Genomic DNA, 19,716 nt, shown 5'->3' with positions numbered 1-19,716 from the left:
CGATGTCCCTGTCGATGTCCCTGTCGATGTCCCTCTCTTGTCGTTGTCCTGTCGTTGTCTCCATGACGGTCGGGGTCGTCGTCTGCGTTAGGCTTGCCGGTATCTGCAAGTAATAACCGTGATAATTAGTATGGTATTTGAAGAGCAAGGTGCTAGATACCTGGAGCTAAAGACTGCATGAAAAGAGGATCTTACTCAGCTATGCCCGTCATGCCATGCCCCTCTCCGTCTCAAGCAAATTGCTCCCATGACAATAGTCGGTTGATGTGCGTGCTGCACCAAGCTTATGAAGTCGTACCGGCTTGCTGAAAGCTATTTTATCTTTCCGACTCCACGCAATGCGGATTTGTTCTCAACGTCTCAGGATATAGTTTGCCTGAATCCTCATCAACGACGTCGATATTGTCAAAGTCTGGAGAATTAGGGTACACAAGTCCTTCATCACCGACGTCGGCTTCAACAACGTCTCGGGAAATAGAGTACCCATGACTCTCATCATTGACATTGGCATTATTGACGTCTCAGATTGTGGACATGATCCTTCATCACCGACGCTGTGATCGGGGGTCGAGTCCGGGGACCAGATTGGCCCCGAATTACTCGCCCTTGAATGGTGGCATGTCGACGCCGCGCGTCTGTTAGCCCGAGCGCACTGTGTGCTTGCCCTTCCCATTCGCTCACGCAGAAGGCCATTGAGCAATTACTGCCACGTAGGCGTCTTCTGGTAAGAGCCGGAGTTGGAATAAAGGTATCCGCCATTATTCGCAAGCTCCGAATCCAGTCACTCTTGTCAGAAGACCGGATTTGACAATTGGCCCAGTTTCTACCTCGCCGGAGTTGTCACCAATGCCAAAGGGATTTGGAACATTTCGTTCTTATCTCCAATGTCACTGTAATCGACATTGAGTTCGGGGACCAGATTGGCCTCGGATTTCTCGCTGTCGTTGCATGGTGGCACAGAGACAGGTGCTTCTTCTGAAGCATTGACTGTCTCAGCATGAGTTCTCCCAGCTTTGCCTTTACCATACTGCTCTTGCAGATTGGTGTGTGCCATGGACAACAACCATTTCTGCTAAGAACCGGGGCTGGAACAAGCATCCGCTCGTTCTCAAGCACCCATCAAGAATCAGATGAGTCATTACAACTTCACCTTAATTCTCATCGCCGTCATTGGGATTTGGACATGTTCCATCACCAACATTCGGCGTCGACTTCGGGTTATGTGACCATTACGGCCTCATCTCCCCCGATGCCGTTGAATGGTGGCACAGAGACAGGTGCTTCTTCTGAAGCATTGACTGCCTCAGCATGAGTTCTCTCAGCTTTGCCTCTACCATTCTGCTCTTGCAACGAATAACACCAACGATTGCTGCAAGGAGCGGGAGGGGATCAAGCTGACCCTTGTCCCTGAGCTCAAATGCCAGAGACGCTTCGTAGAAGCAGTCTTGCCGTATGGCGTGGCCTTCCCTTAGATGCTACTGAGTCATGCACTCTTTGCTTCGTAAGAGGTGGAACGAGGTCCTCAATGTCCTGAATTCCAATGCCAGAGACACTTTGTAAAAGTACTCTTGCCTTGTGGCATGGCCTTAGATGCTACTGAGTCGTGAACTTTTCGCTTCATAAGAGGTGTGTTGAAACAAGGTGCTCCTTGTCCTGAGCTCTGATGCCAGAGACGCTTCGTGGAAGCAGTCTTGCCGTATGGCGTGGCCTTCCCTCAGATGCTACTGAGTCATGGACTTGTCGCTTCTTGAGAGGTAAAAGGGAGCAAGGTTCTGCTTGTCGTTGAGCTCGAATGCCACAGACGCTCGTTAGAGGGTACTATTGCCTCGTGGCATGGCATGCTCTCGAAGGTTGACAAGTTCTAAACTCGTAGTGTTCGGAGAGCGGGGTTGGAGTATAGCTTCACTCGCCCTCGAGCTCGGGGTGCCAGAACGGCCTCGTAGAGGCTACCCTTGGCGATGTAGAAATGCCTCGTGGAGACTGTCTCTCGCCGTCCGAGGCGACGGAGGGAAGGGGAACTTACTTACCTACTTACCGATGCTCCGACGGTATTCGGTATCGAGATGATTGGCTGAAACGATACCGAGATTGTTTGAAATATTTAAAACGATATCCGATTGTATGGCCCTCTACAAACGCGTCTTAGCCGACTGTCACCCAGCGGCAGCGAGTCACGAGAAACGACACTACTCACCTGTTGTGAATCGAATATTAGGAACAGGATTTGCACGCCTCTTGCTCATAGTACCTCGTATTAGTCGAATGTGAGTCGATCAAGCGTTTAACTACTTGGCCGTCCTGGTTTGAACGTCCATAAGTCACCTGGTCCAAGGAGTAGTTTCAATCAGCCTTCTTTTTAAGGGTAAGTAGCAACTGGGTAAGTAGCAACTCAAGTGGTGAACGCATACCTCGCACTTTGTCTTCTTTGTCTATGATGTGTTTTAAGTGAGGGGATGGATGGCCGTTGTTTACTGACCCTTTCTATTGTGGTAAAACTCCTTTCACCAAATTCTGATGAGAGTTAACGAGCTGATGCTTTGTTACTGGAAGGATGGAGTCCTTACAAACAGACAAATGCTCGCTCACCTTGAAATCAAAGAAATTCGAGGGATGGCTTCGCAGTCAAGCGCGGTGACTGGTGAAGGTGGCTAAGATGAAGACGAAGAAGGCGAGATGATAGAGATGACAGAAGAGATAGTGCTAGAGATGAAGAAGGAGATGAAGAAGGAGATGAAGAAGGAGATGAAGAAGGAGATGAAGAAGGAGATGAAGAAGGAGATGAAAGTAAAAGTGAAAGTGAAGACAAACAGAAAGAGGAAGATGAAAAGAAAGAAGAGGAAAATGAAGAGGCAATATTGACAAGTTTACTCTTCCTCAGCACACGCAACAATATATGGTAGAATCTCCAACTATACCTAGCAACATTCAAACTCAGTGAAGTGCACAGTCTTGATAAATATAATTACTTATAGATAGCCTCTACCCATACTCTTCAAATTAACTGAGTACTATCTTAGTAAAAACGACTCTCTAAATGTACAACTATCACTGTCCTGTCTTGACCAGTGTATAGCACGGTGGTGTATGAAAGCTGAAGGCATAATCTGATATAGGCGTGTCCTATGGCCTTGGTGGCAATCATCCTCTCATGAACAGACCTCTAGTGAAGATCAGTGATTTCGATCATCTATCCACTCTTAAGAACCTAAAGGCCTGCTATATCGTATTCACTGGTATATGGAGACTCAGTCAAGGGCAGATACCTCGACGTGACCAAGGCCCAGTTCCTGCGCGATATTGCCAAAGCTGCGTATCCGGGTACAGACAAGAAACTCAGTGCCAATATGCTCAATGACCTTCTCTCCAAGCGTGGTGCCAATGCGGGCAACACAAGCAGCGTCTTTTATGCAGCGTATGTATTCTTCGAAAAGCTGCGAATCAGAGATAATAAGCCAAAAACCAAATTTCGAGAAGAAATGGAAGTTGTCTGGGGGCATGAGGGTGGCTTTGATTGCGTGACAGCAACCCACAATGGAGTCTGGGTTACTAAAGGAGAAAGGCCATATGTTGACAAATATGGCATGTTGAGAATTGACCGAGTTCGATAGGGAGATGGCTGATTACTGTGTATATACTGAAATTACTACCGCTGATACTAGTACATAGAAATTTGGCTTCCAGTACTTGGCTCATTCATGCGTCATCTACTTATAGCAAACATAGCTACTCGCCGATGACCCTCCTTAGGTTAATGAGTTCCTGGATGAGGAGGACGTGGTGCATATCGACTAAGGCTCTCCAGCGTAATGGATCTAAGCGGGAACAAGATTCATGAATCCGAGGGCTTCGGCCGCATAATCACGTAATTCCTCGACATTGAAGTAAAGATGTCGTTGCCATTACGCCCTGGCACCAGCGCTGGCCCAAAAAGGTCACCTCTTCTGATCCAGAGGTTGTTGGGAGTTGCAGGACGCGGGAATATATAGTCTGCACAAGAGTTAATAAGCATGTGAAACATAATCATATATCTTGGACATACCTCGCTCTGTTGTAGTGTCGGCATCCCATTGCTGTCTCTGACGAAGAGTTCAACAGTCCCCGAGACGCGACCTTCAGAACATTGACCAGCCCCGTGCCAATGGTTTGAGCGTATTGACGAAGTTCTGCCCCCTTTACAGCCTATTCAGCTTGCGAACGGTTTCCGCCACGTCAGCCTTCGCCTCCTGGAAAGCCCTTATCGGCGGCCTCCAAGCGGACTTGGAGGCCGCGGATCTCCTCCTCCAGCTGGTGAATCCCYCCCCCMCCCCCCCCCCAACCCAAAAAAGGAAAAAGAAAAGAAAAACAACTCAAGGCAAATCTTCAGGCTCTTTAAAAAAGAGCCGATGCTCTGCAGAGACTCTCTTGACTGCCTGATCGGCATCGCGCCATGCCTTGTCTGCCTCAGCCCATGCCCTCTCTGCCTCCTCCCAGGCTGCTTTAGCCTCTCTTCTGGTGCGCTGCCTCCCGCTCCTGCTTTGCTACGGCCCACTCACCATCCAACTCAATGACACGGAGTTTCTGGGCCTCCGTCAAGTTGGACCGCGGCTTCGGCACCCCCCAGCCCTCTCCGCAAATCGTCTGGCAAGGCTTCCAGATTTTGCCCAAGGCCCTCAATCTAGTAGATAATATCAATTAGTTATTGATATATACATGTGCGCATAGACAATATAGACTTACAGTGCGGCCGAGCTTCTGGCGCTCATCGCGCCTTGCGTTCTCCTCTGCCTCATTCTTCCTCTTCTTAGAGGGCTAGAACTAAGATTAATCACGTGAGCTGTATAGTATATTGGGAATATCCACAGGACCAGAGAGAGCTGGGGGGCCAGCAGGAACGGGAGGAGGCGGCGGCGGCGGCAGCAGCCCGGTTGCTGTTGTTGTTGCTGTTGCTGGGCAAATCTCGTCCTGCAGCTCTCTTTTCGAGCTCTTGCAGCAACTCCTCTTTTCGGAGGGCCTGGCTATCGGTCAGGGTATCCCCCTGGCCAGGCCCCCCGATTTCGTCGTCGTCAAGGACGACCCAGTAACCGGCGCGGAGCTAATAATAACCTTATAGTTAGTACTATCTTAAGATATATAGTGCATATAGGACAGAGTACAAAGTACGTATCCGCACATCTGCATACGTGTATATATGCATTAGCACTTGTACAGAACTTACCTCTTGGAGGTATTCCTCCTTAACTTGCCGCACGAGCTCGGGCGGAATACGTTCTGGAAGTTGGTGAGAGACAGAGTACGACGTAGTAAAGCATCACAAGAGAGGCATTGAAGCAGAAGCTGAGAAGAAGTTGAGAGAGAAGTTGGAGAAGAACAGGGGAGATTGCGATGTTAAGTAGCCGAGGCTTTTATCATCAGTGAATGGACGCAGTATCTTGAATCCCTGGAACAGAATCTGGAATCGAATCCAGTGAATGGCATCCAACAGGAGTGAAGGTCTCTATAGAAATGAGCTGGCTTAGTGAATACTACAGTCTAATGCCAAAGATGGTAGCTATACAAGACATCCATTCAGTGATGATATCATTCATTATGTATGATGACCTGGAACGCTCGAGTTGATATTGGTAAGAAGGCATTCAAGAGTCAGGCGAAACAAAGTCAAGAATGCATGGGCCCTTGCCTCCGCCGCAAAGGCTGACATTGTGAACGACATGACAACAATTCTCCTGCTGCTTGTAATGCCGCTGCAGCTTTCAATGAAGCTGGCGCCGCTGTCATCGCCACTGTCATCGCCGCGAGTGAGAAGACGCAGTCACGCCTTCTGTTTCAATCCCCAATCGAAAACTCGATACGATCCGGAGACTGTTGATGGTTTACGAGCAGCATTCAAGGATCCAACAGCATCGGCTGAGACCGGAAAGGGCAAGAGAGAGCACGGGGACCAGCAGTACCGGCTCCTACAGCAACGGACGAAGAGAGGCCAGCTGCCGACTCCTCGAACGAGTCTCCAATGACCGTATGTCATAATCGTAGTGTACCAGAGGAAGGATTGGATTTATAATTTGTTGGAAACTACCTGCAACATGGTGAAAGTCAAGGAACTTGGAGACAAGAGGCCACCTCACATGATATCGTTGCGTCTAGCAAAGCCGACAGCTGAAATGGACGATGCGTGGTCCCGCTGATTTTCCTGGCAGACACTTCGAATACAAAGGCCGCCATATCACTTCAATGTATTATTCACCGTCATCTATTGAAGGGATTCATGTCTTCTTTCACACCGAATCGGTGGGAAACTTGGGGGAGAAATTAACATCATCGACCGAGACCCATCGGGGCCGAGTTGGCCAGACAAATGCCATGGCGCCTGCTAGAATGGCACTATGAGTGCGGCCATGAGGAGAGCCATGATCGTCCTTCAACCACATAACTTCACCTACAGATTCAGGGTCAACATCTCATGTAGCTGGTTTCAGATCCGAAGAGATCACATGGATCCTTGATCGAAGCAAGAGAGCAAGAAAAAAGATGGGTTTGAAAGAGATCCGGAGAAAGGGGTGAGGTGCATTTCTCATTCTCTTGTGGCTGGGGCCGCTGTTGACAAGGATTAAGGCCACGACGGAGGAGGAGGAGGTTAACTTCTTCTTTACCGGACCGAGCTTGATATCAACACAGCAGACGGTTGGCAGTCACATATTTCCTTCTTATGTTGATCTCCCCTTCGCTTTATCATGTGCTGAGTATGTAATATGCCACCTCGTTTCCGGACCTGACAATAATCCCGCCAGTGGGATCATTCCGAGAGAGGCGACTGTGATCTGAATGTAGTCAACATCTGTAGCTATCGTTTGATAGTATTCTGCTTTTTCGTATGATTGCCAAATAAAAATGTTTGTATGAAGGAGCAAAGAGCTTTTGTTACAGGTATATAATTGGTGTTGACATCCACACAGACAAACAGACCACATGATTAATAATGACCTAACTTGTAATGAGTCAAGATATGATTTATTAATAGATGGCAGCAATATAAAGCGCTGGCTCTTTGGATCGTGAACATTGTGTTAGTGGATTTTCATGTCCCATTTCCCAGCTGCCAGTCATGTAGGTCAACTGCTTAGCCACAGTAGCCACAGCCTACTTGAAATACTCTTTTGAAAGAACAAGGGGCGGTGCATGATATACAACCCAATCTTAGAGTTGATTTCCCCTCTTATTGTCGCTGTTACATCCTAGATAACGCCCGTGTCATAGCCTCTGCACCGCCTCGTAATCCACGTATTGACTGGGACGGAGCCCCTGAATTTCACCAAGTTTCGCGCTGAGCCGTGGCTCCTTCCATCATTTGTCAGACGGCTCCGCCATTGAGACTTGAGATTGCGAAACGGCAGTCCTTGTATATAAGACCATCTTACCTGTGCCTCGTCCTTTCATTCTCCTTGTTGTACTTGCAAGATCTCATCCATCGAAGACAAATTACTCAGTATCTTAGTCTTATCACAATGTCTGATTCATACAACCACCACTACAATCAATATGGTGCCCCACAGCAAGGCCATGGCCAGCCCAGCGACGGATACTACGGAGGTCAACATAACTACAACTACCCTCCTCCACAAGGCCAGTACGGGCAGCCTCCACAACAACATGGGTACTACCCACCTGAAGTAAGTATTCTCTTTTGATCGAATCGTGTTTCTGAAGCTTTTTACACGGTCAATGATTGGTTTGTCGCGCCGTTACTTGAGGGCACCTTCAATAGCTGACTTGCCTGATTTGATAGCCTTCCTACGACCAGCAACAGCACCATCCTCAATATTCCGGACCTCCCCCTTCATACGATCAACAAGGCTACGCGCCTCAACATGGCACTCCTCACCAGCAGGGCGGGTATCCAGTTGATCAGAACTACGGGCAAGGCGCGCCCGTGAACTATCCGCCCCAGGACCGTGGTCACTCTCCGTATCCCCCACAGCAGCAACAACACAATCCCCAAGGCGCAAGCGCTTCTTACTATGGCGCTCCTCACCCGGAACAACCCTACCAAGGGGCGCATGGTCCTGCTCCCGTCGGACAGGAGGGCGAAAGGGGCCTAGGCTCGACCTTGGTTGGAGGAGCTGCTGGTGGGATTATAGGCAAGAAGCTCGGCGGTGGACTTCTAGGCGCTGCAGGAGGAGCACTAGCAGGCGCTGCTGCAATGAACATGGCTAGTAAGATGTAAGGCTCAGCACTTACTTTTAATGATTGTGATAAAGACTCTAACTATTTCGAATAGGTCCAAGAAGCATAAGAAGCATAAGGAGAAGAAACACAAGCACCACAGGCGTGGATCCAGTTCTAGTTCTTCCAGCTCGAGCAGCTCAAGCTCCTCTGACTAGTTCCTCTGGTCACCCAAACGCAAGTTCATTTTTGATCTTTGCCAACCTTGTTCGCTGCAAGTTTAGCTACGACAGTTACGATGATATCCTGTTGTGCTCTATATGAATGGTGTTCCCTGGCGTTTCTGTATTCTTACATCCGGATGGTTGATAGAATGTTGACAACTTATCGTTCATCAGAAATGTATATTATCTTTGGTCTACCTCCGTAATCTGCTCGAGAAGCTGTTGGTCTCGACCAGCTCTTACAAAAAGTCCTTTCTCCCCAGAGTGATAAACATCGAGAATGCTCAGCGTACCAAGCATTCTCGTTGTCGCCACATCATAACGCCTGGACCGACTCGGTCCCGCTTCGGTAACTACAGCCTATTCCTGTGGAGCGGCAGTAAAAGCGTCCCATTAAAGGGTCTAAAACGAGCGACGTCAATGGCTTTGTTGGCGGTAGAATCGGGAAATGTTCCAGAAGTGAGCTTGGAAGCTCCGAAGAAAAGTCGTGTGGCAAATCTGGAAGTTTATCTACGCTGTATGGTTGTAATCACTGGGTAATCCCAGGACTGGCTACCACTGTTCATTATTGCGTCTCTTTCATTTTGGATGTAGGATTACTAAGTCAAGACGTAATAAATGTGTAGGAGTGGTGGCGAGTGAACAGCTGACTGGTACTTATGCTCTGACTGCGACATGGCCGGATGACATGATACAAACTGATTGGATACGATGAGTTTTATTATCGGGAGATTTGCGAATGAATCATGCTACAGATAGTCATGATGCCGAGGAACTGGGCGACATCCTCGATGTCGAGGTTGACTGTGATTTAGGAGATACAAGGGTTTACTTCGGAAAAAAGGCCTTGGGCTCTCCATGCTTGACGAGCAAGGGCGAGATCCAACCGGAAAAATTCATGGAACGGGCAACGGGGGAAGTAGAAAAACTCCCCAAAAATCATAACAAAACGGGACAAACAAAATGAGACAAAAAAATTTTGGGAAAAAAGTTTGAATAGACTACTGAAATCTACCGAAGTTCGAAATGCCATATTATTATCGAAAAAACCAATAAATTCGAGGTTAAAGTTTTTTGACCCACCGGCTTGCCACCTCCTCCGGCTTTTTTCGCGGGGGATAAGGCAGGATCAGGGCTCTCAGTCCGGAGATTCTGATAGCGATAACGAGGCGCCGTGAAAAGGATCGCTGGACCCCAGTACAAGAATATAGCGAATTCCGATACTCGATAAGCAACGATAAGGGATAAGGATGGATTTTTGATTTCCGAAGTACGTAGTATCTTCGGTGGTTCATTGGTGTCGACTAATTAATTTTCAGGACCATCTGCAATGCACCCATGCTTTTTCGGAGGTGGAAATAGGAGACCACCTAAACCATAAAGTTCAACCTAGGAGCAGCCAGCCTGATAAATTAGTCGAGAGGTTTTACTATGCTATGCTACATGCCAGATAACAAATTAAGCGGTGAGATGCGTCCCTTTCCTAGTCAGGGAAGAATGGCGGTGATGCTCATCCATGCCTCCTGTAAGCCATCGTTTCAGAGGGTGGGAAATGAACGAGTAGTAAGCTGCTTCATATGAAGCTGAGCCCCGGAGTATCCCTGAATACGTACGGAGTACTCTTCTCTCTTTTGTGCTTGTCCCCTTGGCTTGTAATCTCGGTTGCATTTTGACTTTCTGCCTTTTGTTGATAAGGGGGTTTTCCCCTTTTTCATACATTTTCCTCCATGATCCTCTTAATGAAGGCAATGCGAAGAATTATACTAGCGTAGAATGTTGATCGAGCAGATAGTTCAGCAATATCATGATAATTCAAGCTTGCGTTCCTTTAATTTTCCAGTTCTACCGCCTTGTTATCGCAGACGTTCGCTTATCGTTATCTAATCAGAAAGCCATAGCTTGGAAGGAGTATCTACGGAGTACAACACCTCTAGAGTATCGGCTTAGCCATCATCTTACTCTGCGGGAATGACCGGCAAGAGCGGATAAAGCGATCGAATGGAGAAGGCTTTCCCAACTCTAAAAATAATCTTTGTTCGTCGTCACTCCCAGACTTCCACATGTTTTGGTACGAAGACCGAGCCCATAGGCTAAGTAAGAACTGGGCTGCGCCACCAAGTCAAGCTGCAGTAGAGAATCTTTGTGGCGACAGAAATAGCCCCAGCAACATATGCAGCCCCAACACTTTCACGGAGACTAGTCAACTGCAGTGGACACAGGACTATCCAAATGGATGATTTACTGTTGCATCCCCGGATTCACACCTGTCAGGGACTAGACTTCTAGCCCAACAGCGCAAATGCTGATCAAGGGATGCGCAACATCCGGTTTTTCTGTGTATGCAATGCTCATTACTGTCCATCCTCATATTCAAGCCTCTGTTAGCCTGCTCAACTCGTTGTCAATTAAAGAATGGTAAATGTTCTTTATTTGGTTTCTGCCCGGGTGTTTGTGCAAGTGTTGTACATAGATTCCATCAGCCTTGTAATAATCTTTTTCATTAGAAAAGAAAGGGGCTACAGGCTGTTGCTCAATCTTCAAACTATGATTGGCCGGAAGTACCTCCATATTTCATAATTATTCGATACATTCATTATTGAAGTTGCCTCCTTTCAGTCCACTAATCTTATCGATTTCCAATTATCACACTACTGAAAGATCAATAGAACTTGAGCGAAGATTTTTCCATCGGCGTCGAATTAAAAAATGTAAACCTTGAAAAGGAACTTTCAGTATTCGGTTTGTCCGATCCAAATTCCTCATCTGAGTGAGCCAAAAAGAAAACAGGAAAAAGTTCCAGTCAAAAATCATTCCATCAACTGGGTTCCTCTCCCTGTCGCCATCATGGTGGGTTGCTGGCCAATCAGCAGCGGCTAGATTAGCCCGAAGAAGACACGGACCCTATCGGGTTGGTTGCTTCGACAGCCAGAGCGACTAGTGCAAATGCGGTCTTAGCGCGGGACAACGATGAAAAAATTTTTATCTGCAATTTTTTTTCTCGCTGCGCTGTAAGGTTGGGCGGCAAAAAAAAGAGGCCACAAACCGATAAATATCATCCCTCCCCATCCTCCTATTCCCCCTCTTCCTTCTCACTCTGTCTCCCTCCTCATCCTTTCTTCTTCTGAAAAGAGGTCTAGTCCTCTCTTTACTTTTCATTTTCCTTTTTGTCTTCTGCATAGACAAAAGCATAGATTTTATCTAGAGCGTCTCTTGCGTCGTCCTATTACACAGACGCAGTTTTCGTGGGCCGCCACCTCTTGATTGAGATACCCTAATAGAACGCCTTTCGCCCGTTCTTACTTTTTTCCTCATCACTTAATTCTTTTCAACCTTTTTCGTCTTCACGATTTCGTCCAAAATGCCTGCTGTTGATGTTTCTTCCGTTCCTGCCGTCTCTGGCAAGGAGACTGCCCAGGCTGTCGCCGTTCTCGAGGACTTGATCAAGAACCTCAACATCTCGACAAGCGCTGACGAGGTTCACGCTGCCACTGGCAACCTCGCCACCTACTTCAGCGGTCCTATCCCTGAACAGACTCTGCCTCTCAAGTAAGTTCGACCGCATGATTGCGAAAATAACTGCATGTACTAACGTTGGCTTAACTCAGGGCTGTCGATGCATTCCAGAAGCAGCTCAACAACAAGAAGGATGCTACTGCCCGTGAGCGTGCTTGCGAGGCCATCCGCGCTATCGCCTCCCACCAGACCATCGCTCCCGGTGTTGAGCCCCACCTCGTCTCTCTCCTCGGTTCCGTCCTCGCTGCTGCTGGTGACAAGATGGCTGCCGTTCAGAAGGCTGCTCAGGCTGCCGCCCTCGCCATCGTGCAGGGTATCAACGCCAACGCTGTCAAGGCTGTTGTGCCGGTCATTCTGAACTCCCTCCAGAACGCCCAGAAGTGGCAGGAGAAGATGTGCGCTCTCGACTGCCTCAACTGCCTTGTCGAGTCCGCTCCTGCTCAGCTCTCCTTCCGTGTGCCTGAACTGATCCCCGCTGTCTCCGAGGCCATGTGGGACACCAAGGCCGATATCAAGAAGGCTGCCTACTCCACCATGGAGAAGGTTTGCGGTCTGATCGTCAACAAGGATATTGAGCGCTTCATTCCCGAGCTCATCAAGTGTATCGCCAAGCCCGAGAACGTTCCCGAGACTGTTCACTTGCTCGGTGCCACCACTTTCGTTTCCGATGTCACTGGCCCTACCCTCGCCATTATGGTCCCTCTGCTTGACCGTGGTCTCGTTGAGCGCGAGACTGCCATCAAGCGTAAGTCCGCCGTCATTGTCGACAACATGTGTAAGCTCGTGGACGACCCCCAGATTGTCGCTCCCTTCTTGCCCAAGTTGATGCCCCGTCTCGAGAAGAACTACGACACTCTGGCCGATCCTGAGGCCCGTGAGAAGACCAAGCAGGCCTTGGACACCCTCGTCCGTGTTGGTGATGTCAAGGATGGCAAGATCCCCGAGATCTCGACTGCCGGTGACGTTGAGACCGTTGCTGGTATCCTGAAGGATATCCTCTCCCCCAAGTTCAAGGCCCAGATCGAGAAGTCTGAGCCCATCATCAACTATGTCGGTGCCATCGCTGGTCAGCTCGTTGACGAGAAGGACGCCGAGGTCACCAGCTGGACCCAGAACGCTCTTCCCTACATCACCGCCATTGTTGGCGAGGAGGAAGCCAAGACCATTGCTGAGACTCTGCGGAAGCGTGCTTCTCCTGGCGCTGCCGAGGCTGATGCCGTTCTGTCCGACGAGGAGGAGGGTGAAGATCTCTGCAACTGCACCTTCTCTCTTGCCTATGGTGCCAAGATCCTGCTGAACCAGACCTCTCTCCGCCTGAAGCGTGGTCAGCGTTACGGTCTTCTCGGACCTAACGGTACCGGTAAGACCACTCTGATGCGTGCCATCAACAACGAGCAGCTTGAAGGTTTCCCCAAGAAGGACGAGGTCAAGACTGTCTACGTTGAGCACGACTTGGATGCCGCCGACACTGAGCAGACCGTCATTGGCTGGACCATGAAGAAGCTCCGTGAGGTCGGCATCGACATCGCCCAGCCCGAGGTCGAAGCCAAGCTCGAGGAGTTCGGTTTCCTGCGTGAGCAGTTTGAAGGCCCCATCACCTCTCTGTCTGGTGGTTGGAAGATGAAGCTGGCTCTTGCCCGTGCCGTGTTCGAGAACCCCGACATTCTGCTCCTTGACGAGCCTACCAACCACTTGGACGTCAAGAACGTTGCCTGGTTGGAGAACTACCTTTGCACTTCTCCTTGCACTTCCATCATCGTCTCCCACGACAGCAAGTTCTTGGACAATGTCATCCAGCACGTCGTCCACTACGAGCGCTTCAAGCTCAAGCGTTACCGCGGTAACCTGAGCGAGTTCGTCAAGAAGGTTCCCAGCGCCCGTTCCTACTACGAGCTCAGCGCCTCCGACATGGAGTTCAAGTTCCCCGAGCCTGGTTTCCTCGAGGGTGTCAAGACCAAGGCCAAGGCCATCATCCGTGTCAGCAACATGTCCTTCCAGTACCCCGGAACGCCCAAGCCCCAGCTCACCGACATCAGCTTCCAAGTCTCTCTGGGCTCTCGTATTGCCGTCATCGGTCCCAACGGTGCTGGTAAATCCACCCTCGTCAACGTCCTGACTGGTGAGCTCATCCCCACCGGCGGTGATGTCTACCAGCACGAGAACATCCGTATCGCCTACATCAAGCAGCATGCTTTCGCTCACATCGATCACCACCTCGACAAGACTCCCTCTGAGTACATTCAGTGGCGTTTCCAGACCGGTGAGGACCGTGAGACCATGGACCGCGCCAACAAGATCGTCACCGAAGATGATGAGAAGGCTATGGACAAGATCTACAAGATCGATGGTACCCACCGTCGTGTCATCGGTATCCACGCTCGTCGTAAGTTCAAGAACAGCTACGAGTACGAGTGCTCGTTCGCTCTGGGTGAGAACATCGGCATGAAGAGCGAGAAGTGGACTCCTATGATGAGCAATGACAACGCCTGGATTCCTCGTAGCGAGATTATCCAGTCCCACGCCAAGATGGTTGCCGAGGTTGACCAGAAGGAGGCCCTCGCCAGCGGTCAGTTCCGCCCTCTGGTCCGCAAGGAGATTGAGGCCCACTGCGCCAACTTCGGTCTCGATGCCGAACTGGTTTCCCACTCCCGTATGCGCGGTCTCTCCGGTGGTCAGCGTGTCAAGGTCGTCCTCGCCGCCTGCTCGTGGCAGCGTCCTCACGTCATCGTCCTCGACGAGCCCACCAACTACCTCGACCGTGACTCTCTGGGTGCCCTGTCCAAGGCTCTCAAGTCTTTCGAGGGTGGTGTCGTTATCATTACCCACTCCCGCGAGTTCACTGAGAACCTGACCGAGGAAGTCTGGGCTGTCATGGACGGCAAGATGACTCCTTCGGGCCACAACTGGGTTCAGGGTCAAGGATCCGGTCCTCGTCTGACTGAAAAGGACGGTCCCGAAGAGGTAATCGATGCTATGGGCAACAAGAGTGTTGTCGAGAAGAAGAAGAAGCTCACATCGAGCGAGCTTAGGAAGAAAAAGAAGGAGAGAATGGCTCGTCGCAAGCGCGGAGAAGAGGTTTTCTCTGATGAGGATGATATTTAGAGGGTTTCCTGCTGAGAAAAAAGGAAAGGGTCTATTGCTCTGGCTTAATATTGGCGAGTTGCAAGTTTTGTCATGCTTATAGACGTTATGATAGTATGAATTTCATTGCACAATTCTTGGACATGATTTTGAAGCCATACGAAACACCTTAAGAGAGTGTAGTCCTCGTAGACACAGGCGGTTGGTTTTCCGCTCGACTAAGCCGCTTTAGGCTTAGCCCCTTGTACCCCTTTATATGCAAGGCTCACATCTGGAAATTTTCGAAACCAGTTCAACACGCAACATCAAGCCTCACGTCGACGATTAAATTTCAATATTTCAGTATATCCTACGGAAATAGTTCAAGGCGTGTGTGTGTGAAAGTAAGCTAATAGAAACGGCCATATATATCTAACTCTCCCGGACAATACCTAAATGAAAATAAGCAATATATCTTTACGGAGTATCAGAAGCAGCAATAAAATGGGAAAAGTGGGACTTATGCATCATACTTGCCGCGAGTGAAGAAGTAGAGATTAAGTCTCTTGCTGATTGTCTTTGCTGAAAAGCTCACGCGCACCTTGCTTCCAAAACGATTCTCGCGAGTTCGTCACCAAAAAGCTAGKTTCCGCTCAGAACTGTGGCAGAAATCGTTTGACAACCCGAATCTGACATTTGATATTTGCGTACACGCCAAACCGAAGTTTCATCTTCAACATGATATTGGATAATGGTGATAATGGACAACATATCTGGTCCGTATTTGTGATCACTATGGCGAAGTTCTCCCTCAAGTCCCGCCATCATTGAAAGTCAAAAGACACTGCTGGGACTCCTGATGAATGAGAGAAGCCGCCTCCAAACATGCGGTTTAAAGCCTGCATCATAATCCGCACAGATCGATGCTTATGCAGCTATGCCCAGCAGGAAAGCTCTCTGTTCCTGAATAGTCGTTCGCGAGGGTCTGCAGACTCATGAAAGCAAAGGTCTTGCAGGGACCCGAAACAGGAAGATGTATTTCAGGCATATCAAGCGTGAGCAATAGGTCCTTCCAGGGCCACTGAATTCATTTTTCTGGCTTGTCCCAGGAAGTTGTGACGATGACAGAAAATCTGTTCACCCGAGACAGTGGATTCGTTCCGGCAGCAACGAGACAAAAAGGCGGTTTTGGCTGCCATGAAGTCTTGTATGAGCATAACCGCGCAGATAGGCAGTTTTGTCTAAGCCGAAGTGCTCTCGTCAATTCATATTATGGTCCGACGGCATAAGTCTTATCATACAGTAAGGATGTCCTCCCAGTCATCCTTAACATCTTTATGAATTGGCTCAGCTCGTTGATATATTCTTACAGGGTGTTGACTGTCTCAGGGAAGAAAGTACAGGTCCATGCAAAAGCCTTCGAGCCAAGCAAGCATCTTGCCGAGCACTGAGTCTCCGATTGCTCTAGCATCATATGCTCTAATGAACCCGTTGTCATAATAATCTGACGACTACTCAACATTCTCAACAACGGGAAACCCAGCCTTCTCCTTCAAAAAGCGCACCGCATCATCGATTTCGTCCGGCACTTTGTACCAGTGTCCAAACTCCTCATATGCTTTCCATGTCACATCCATCCCAAACCCATCAGATAGGATGGACGCCATTCGTCGTCCCAAGTCTACCGACACCCTGGGGTCTGCAGACCCATGACCCAGGAATACCGGTGTTTTCAAGTGAGACACAGGTACCGCGTCCTCCGAGCCATCGGCATCAGACTGAATGGGTGGCATACCAAGAATATCCCGGATATGATTGTCTGCTTGGATGTGCACGGGGACATCGTCACCATCTGTATCATGGGCGAAAGGGTCGTCGCCGTCTTCTTTAGCGCCTGGCTTTGATTCTCCTTGATTTCCTTCATCAGATTTCAATAAGTCAGAGATCTCCCCTTCAAACGGTAACCACCCGCTCATTCCAATGTATCCCCCAAGCCGTTTGCTGTCTCCATCCTCACTCGCAGAAGAAAATCCCCCTAAAAGACAGAATACGGAAGCCGCACACCCCTGGCTCAACCCCCCAATCACGACCCGACTATATCCATCGCCAACAGCGGGATCGTTCGACAAGAGCTTTGCTTCTTCATCAATCAATCTCCGAAGAAATTCACTACTTTCCTGTAGTCCATCAATCTGTAGCTCGGCCCGGGCACTCGGACCCTTTAGCGAGTAATTGTCGAACCACTGGTTGATGGGGATCCGCTTCATTACAGTAGAGCGCCGTTTACTCGCGGTGGGGAAGATGAATTTGGTCGTTGGGAGGCGCTTCGCGATGTCCGTCGATTCGATGAAGACGTGGCCGAAGTCCTCGCCATTACTGCCGCGGCCGTGGAGGAGAATTATTGTATGCGTATGTTGATCATTCCTAAGAGAGGGGATGACGAGAGGAGAGGGATAAGGCTTGGAAGGAGGCATGAAGGCCAGAGTTGGGTAAATGGATAGTTGAGAGAGCTTCTGAGAATAAAGCGGGCGGAAAGGTCCTTTCAATGGTGCCACTTGTGACAACGCTGTGGCAGTGAAGCGCCTAAACTGATCTCATCATAGGCTCAAGAAGAATATTGACATACTTGGACTAGTTCTGCGATTGGGCAGACGGGCTGACATCTAATAGTTACGAAGGCGTATATCTAGGTAGCAGTGTTGCCTTAGTGAGATAGTACAATTTTTCATTCTGTGGCAGTTATAGCAGATGTCTATCGGGGAGTCAAATGCTTTTTTTCGTGATTCTGATAGAMAATGAGTCCCAACTGTCCGATTTCAAAACATACTCGACTCTCTAACAATCTTTGGCCCAGCCCATCCCCTGCAGTTCTTAAACTTCGGTATGCACACTCCACACCTTCGAGGCAATCCGCTACATTTCCGCGGTACCAAATTCGATATGCCCTTCGTTGGGTCCCGCTGGTCGAAGGAAAACCCCGCCGAAAGGAAGTACCAGAGGGGCCCCAGAGATGCGAATCGGGTCCTGGGCTGTCAGCCGTGAGATTACCACCCGTTGTGTGACCTCCTCGACCTTTAGATGATTCAGCCCTGGTTGGGCGATTGATCAACTCCCACATCTCTACTGAGATTTGCTCCTTGGTCTGGCTGACCAAGATGATGAGGGCTATTTTCACATCTTCCTTAAGAGTTAGTCAACCACCACCGAGCAACGCTGGCCAGAGCGCTTTTAGACTGTGAAATCCCGCTTCAATTGCAACGATCACAGAAACGTAACAGCTCGTCAAAGTTTCATTGGTTGATTTATTATTGGCTTTATTAGAAGAAATCTTGATCGCGTCATCGCTGATTCCTCTCTTGAATGCTCGCTCATCTACTTATAAGTTTCTCTATATGACGTCATGTCTAGTATAAGTTTGCTGTTTTAACCAGCAGCCATCGGAGGCAGAGCGTTGTTATCAGAGACAACATGTAGGTGTAACAGCTGTACACAGTTCTTTCAGTCAGGATGATACCTTCTTCGAGTAAGCTCCGGCAAGGCAGTAATGAGGATCCGCGGGCCTATCATCCGAGGATTTGGGAATACCGTCCTAGTCAAATGAAGGGACGGCACTAATATGACCTGACTATGGCTAGACCCGCGTGCCGAGAGGGGTTACGCTCTGTCAATCTGTGAGCCCGCTGCGGGTAAGGCAGAGAGTAGCACGCGATTACTCTCCCGTAGTCACCTCGACCCGGTCCCTAAAGGGACGTTGGATCAACCTCCCGTTGACATCAACTTTCAGGAACATGTCTGGCACTTGATCGTGTTCAACGACGGTAGATACGGGGGGAAAGGGCTTCACCGATTCCCACTTGAAATAATGCTTCTGGTTCTTCTCATCCCATTCAAAGCGCGGCACCATGCAGTAGATGCGCCTCCAGAGTCGTTGCATGAATCGCCGTGTGATTTGATGAGGTCGCCCGTTAACGAAGTCCCTAAAAGTCGGCCCCTTTTTTGGTCCTTCTGTCAGAAATGCAATATCAAGACTGGTCTGGCCGGGAGCGTCCAGGGGAACGCCAACAGCTTTTCTTTTCTTCGGTGGTGTCCATGGTATTCTCCCAGAGATCAGACCATGCAATGTATCGAGCTCTGCATCGGGGAGCGGTGGCAAAAGGCTGTCAAGCACGGCGTAGTACCATTTTTTCCTGATGTTGCGCCGACGACTTTTGGCAACCGGCTTGCCCCAGCTGTTTTCCTTGGGTATAGGCGGCTCTAGAGTCTTAACAACGGTACGATCGCTGAGCTGTGAAATGACTCCATTCCGCAATTGAGACTTCAAGAGATCGAGCACAATAGCCGGAGGTTTCCAATCATCTTCGAACATCGAAGGCCCCTTCAGAATGCCTTCCACGGCCAAGGCATCGGGAGGAACTTCCGGGACAATGAAGACACCTAGCAAATCCCTTCTTTTCTTTCCATTTCGTCCATATGAGAGCCGGAGGACTTTTTCGAGCGGTCGAGAATAGCCTTCGTTGGCACGCTTCAGTAACGACAGTTTCTGGGTTGCGGTTTTGCGGAGGAGGTGCTGCCGGTGTAAATCATCTGGTAGCTTAGATTGCGACTTGTCGGAATAGCGTCGAAATCTCCGGACTACATAGTCATGCATGTAACCTCGGGCGATCGGGTCAGGGAGATATGTGCACTCGCGCAGCAAGGCACGGAAGAGATGTCGCCACTGTTCGGGAGGGATCAGCGGTGAGGAGGACATTGTTCACTTGTAAAATTTCATCAATCACAGTTC

General features: G+C 49.3%; 9 protein-coding genes across 9 annotated transcripts; 4 read left to right on the top strand and 5 right to left on the bottom strand.

The window, feature by feature from the left end:
- Positions 1-823: 823 nt before the first annotated feature.
- Positions 824-1,054, bottom strand: Asppvi_010310 (uncharacterized protein; the record flags this gene model as incomplete). Its single annotated transcript, XM_043306156.1, has 1 exon — positions 824-1,054. One exon carries the CDS (start codon positions 1,052-1,054, stop codon positions 824-826), a length of 231 nt encoding a protein of 76 aa, XP_043162091.1.
- A 1,628-nt stretch (positions 1,055-2,682) lies between these two features.
- Positions 2,683-3,608, top strand: Asppvi_010309 (uncharacterized protein; the record flags this gene model as incomplete). The annotated part of the gene is made up of 2 exons (XM_043306155.1): positions 2,683-2,784; positions 3,255-3,608. 2 exons carry the CDS (start codon positions 2,683-2,685, stop codon positions 3,606-3,608), a joined length of 456 nt encoding a protein of 151 aa, XP_043162090.1.
- Positions 3,609-4,476: 868 nt separating this feature from the next.
- On the bottom strand, positions 4,477-4,742 carry Asppvi_010308 (uncharacterized protein; the record flags this gene model as incomplete). Its single annotated transcript, XM_043306154.1, has 2 exons — positions 4,477-4,654; positions 4,717-4,742. 2 exons carry the CDS (start codon positions 4,740-4,742, stop codon positions 4,477-4,479), a joined length of 204 nt encoding a protein of 67 aa, XP_043162089.1.
- A 62-nt stretch (positions 4,743-4,804) lies between these two features.
- Asppvi_010307 (uncharacterized protein) lies at positions 4,805-5,677 on the bottom strand (the record flags this gene model as incomplete). The annotated part of the gene is made up of 3 exons (XM_043306153.1): positions 4,805-5,071; positions 5,195-5,247; positions 5,578-5,677. 3 exons carry the CDS (start codon positions 5,675-5,677, stop codon positions 4,805-4,807), a joined length of 420 nt encoding a protein of 139 aa, XP_043162088.1.
- A 37-nt stretch (positions 5,678-5,714) lies between these two features.
- Asppvi_010306 (uncharacterized protein) lies at positions 5,715-5,990 on the top strand (the record flags this gene model as incomplete). Its single annotated transcript, XM_043306152.1, has 1 exon — positions 5,715-5,990. One exon carries the CDS (start codon positions 5,715-5,717, stop codon positions 5,988-5,990), a length of 276 nt encoding a protein of 91 aa, XP_043162087.1.
- Positions 5,991-7,478: 1,488 nt separating this feature from the next.
- Positions 7,479-8,354, top strand: Asppvi_010305 (putative glutamine-serine rich protein MS8; the record flags this gene model as incomplete). Its single annotated transcript, XM_043306151.1, has 3 exons — positions 7,479-7,643; positions 7,760-8,193; positions 8,252-8,354. The coding sequence occupies 3 exons, from the start codon at positions 7,479-7,481 to the stop codon at positions 8,352-8,354; spliced, it is 702 nt and encodes a 233-aa protein (XP_043162086.1).
- Positions 8,355-11,718: 3,364 nt separating this feature from the next.
- On the top strand, positions 11,719-14,975 carry Asppvi_010304 (putative translation elongation factor eEF-3; the record flags this gene model as incomplete). The annotated part of the gene is made up of 2 exons (XM_043306150.1): positions 11,719-11,906; positions 11,966-14,975. The coding sequence occupies 2 exons, from the start codon at positions 11,719-11,721 to the stop codon at positions 14,973-14,975; spliced, it is 3,198 nt and encodes a 1,065-aa protein (XP_043162085.1).
- Positions 14,976-16,444: 1,469 nt separating this feature from the next.
- Positions 16,445-17,407, bottom strand: Asppvi_010303 (alpha/beta hydrolase; the record flags this gene model as incomplete). Its single annotated transcript, XM_043306149.1, has 1 exon — positions 16,445-17,407. The coding sequence occupies one exon, from the start codon at positions 17,405-17,407 to the stop codon at positions 16,445-16,447; it is 963 nt and encodes a 320-aa protein (XP_043162084.1).
- A 1,235-nt stretch (positions 17,408-18,642) lies between these two features.
- Positions 18,643-19,683, bottom strand: Asppvi_010302 (uncharacterized protein; the record flags this gene model as incomplete). Its single annotated transcript, XM_043306148.1, has 1 exon — positions 18,643-19,683. The coding sequence occupies one exon, from the start codon at positions 19,681-19,683 to the stop codon at positions 18,643-18,645; it is 1,041 nt and encodes a 346-aa protein (XP_043162083.1).
- Between the last annotated feature and the right edge of the window lie 33 nt (positions 19,684-19,716).

Source organism: Aspergillus pseudoviridinutans (genome assembly GCF_018340605.1).
Source record: "Aspergillus pseudoviridinutans IFM 55266 DNA, scaffold_8, whole genome shotgun sequence".
Taxonomy (NCBI): domain Eukaryota; kingdom Fungi; phylum Ascomycota; class Eurotiomycetes; order Eurotiales; family Aspergillaceae; genus Aspergillus; species Aspergillus pseudoviridinutans.
Note: the sequence above shows the minus strand (reverse complement) of the source record. Positions and strands in the feature narration are given on the sequence as shown.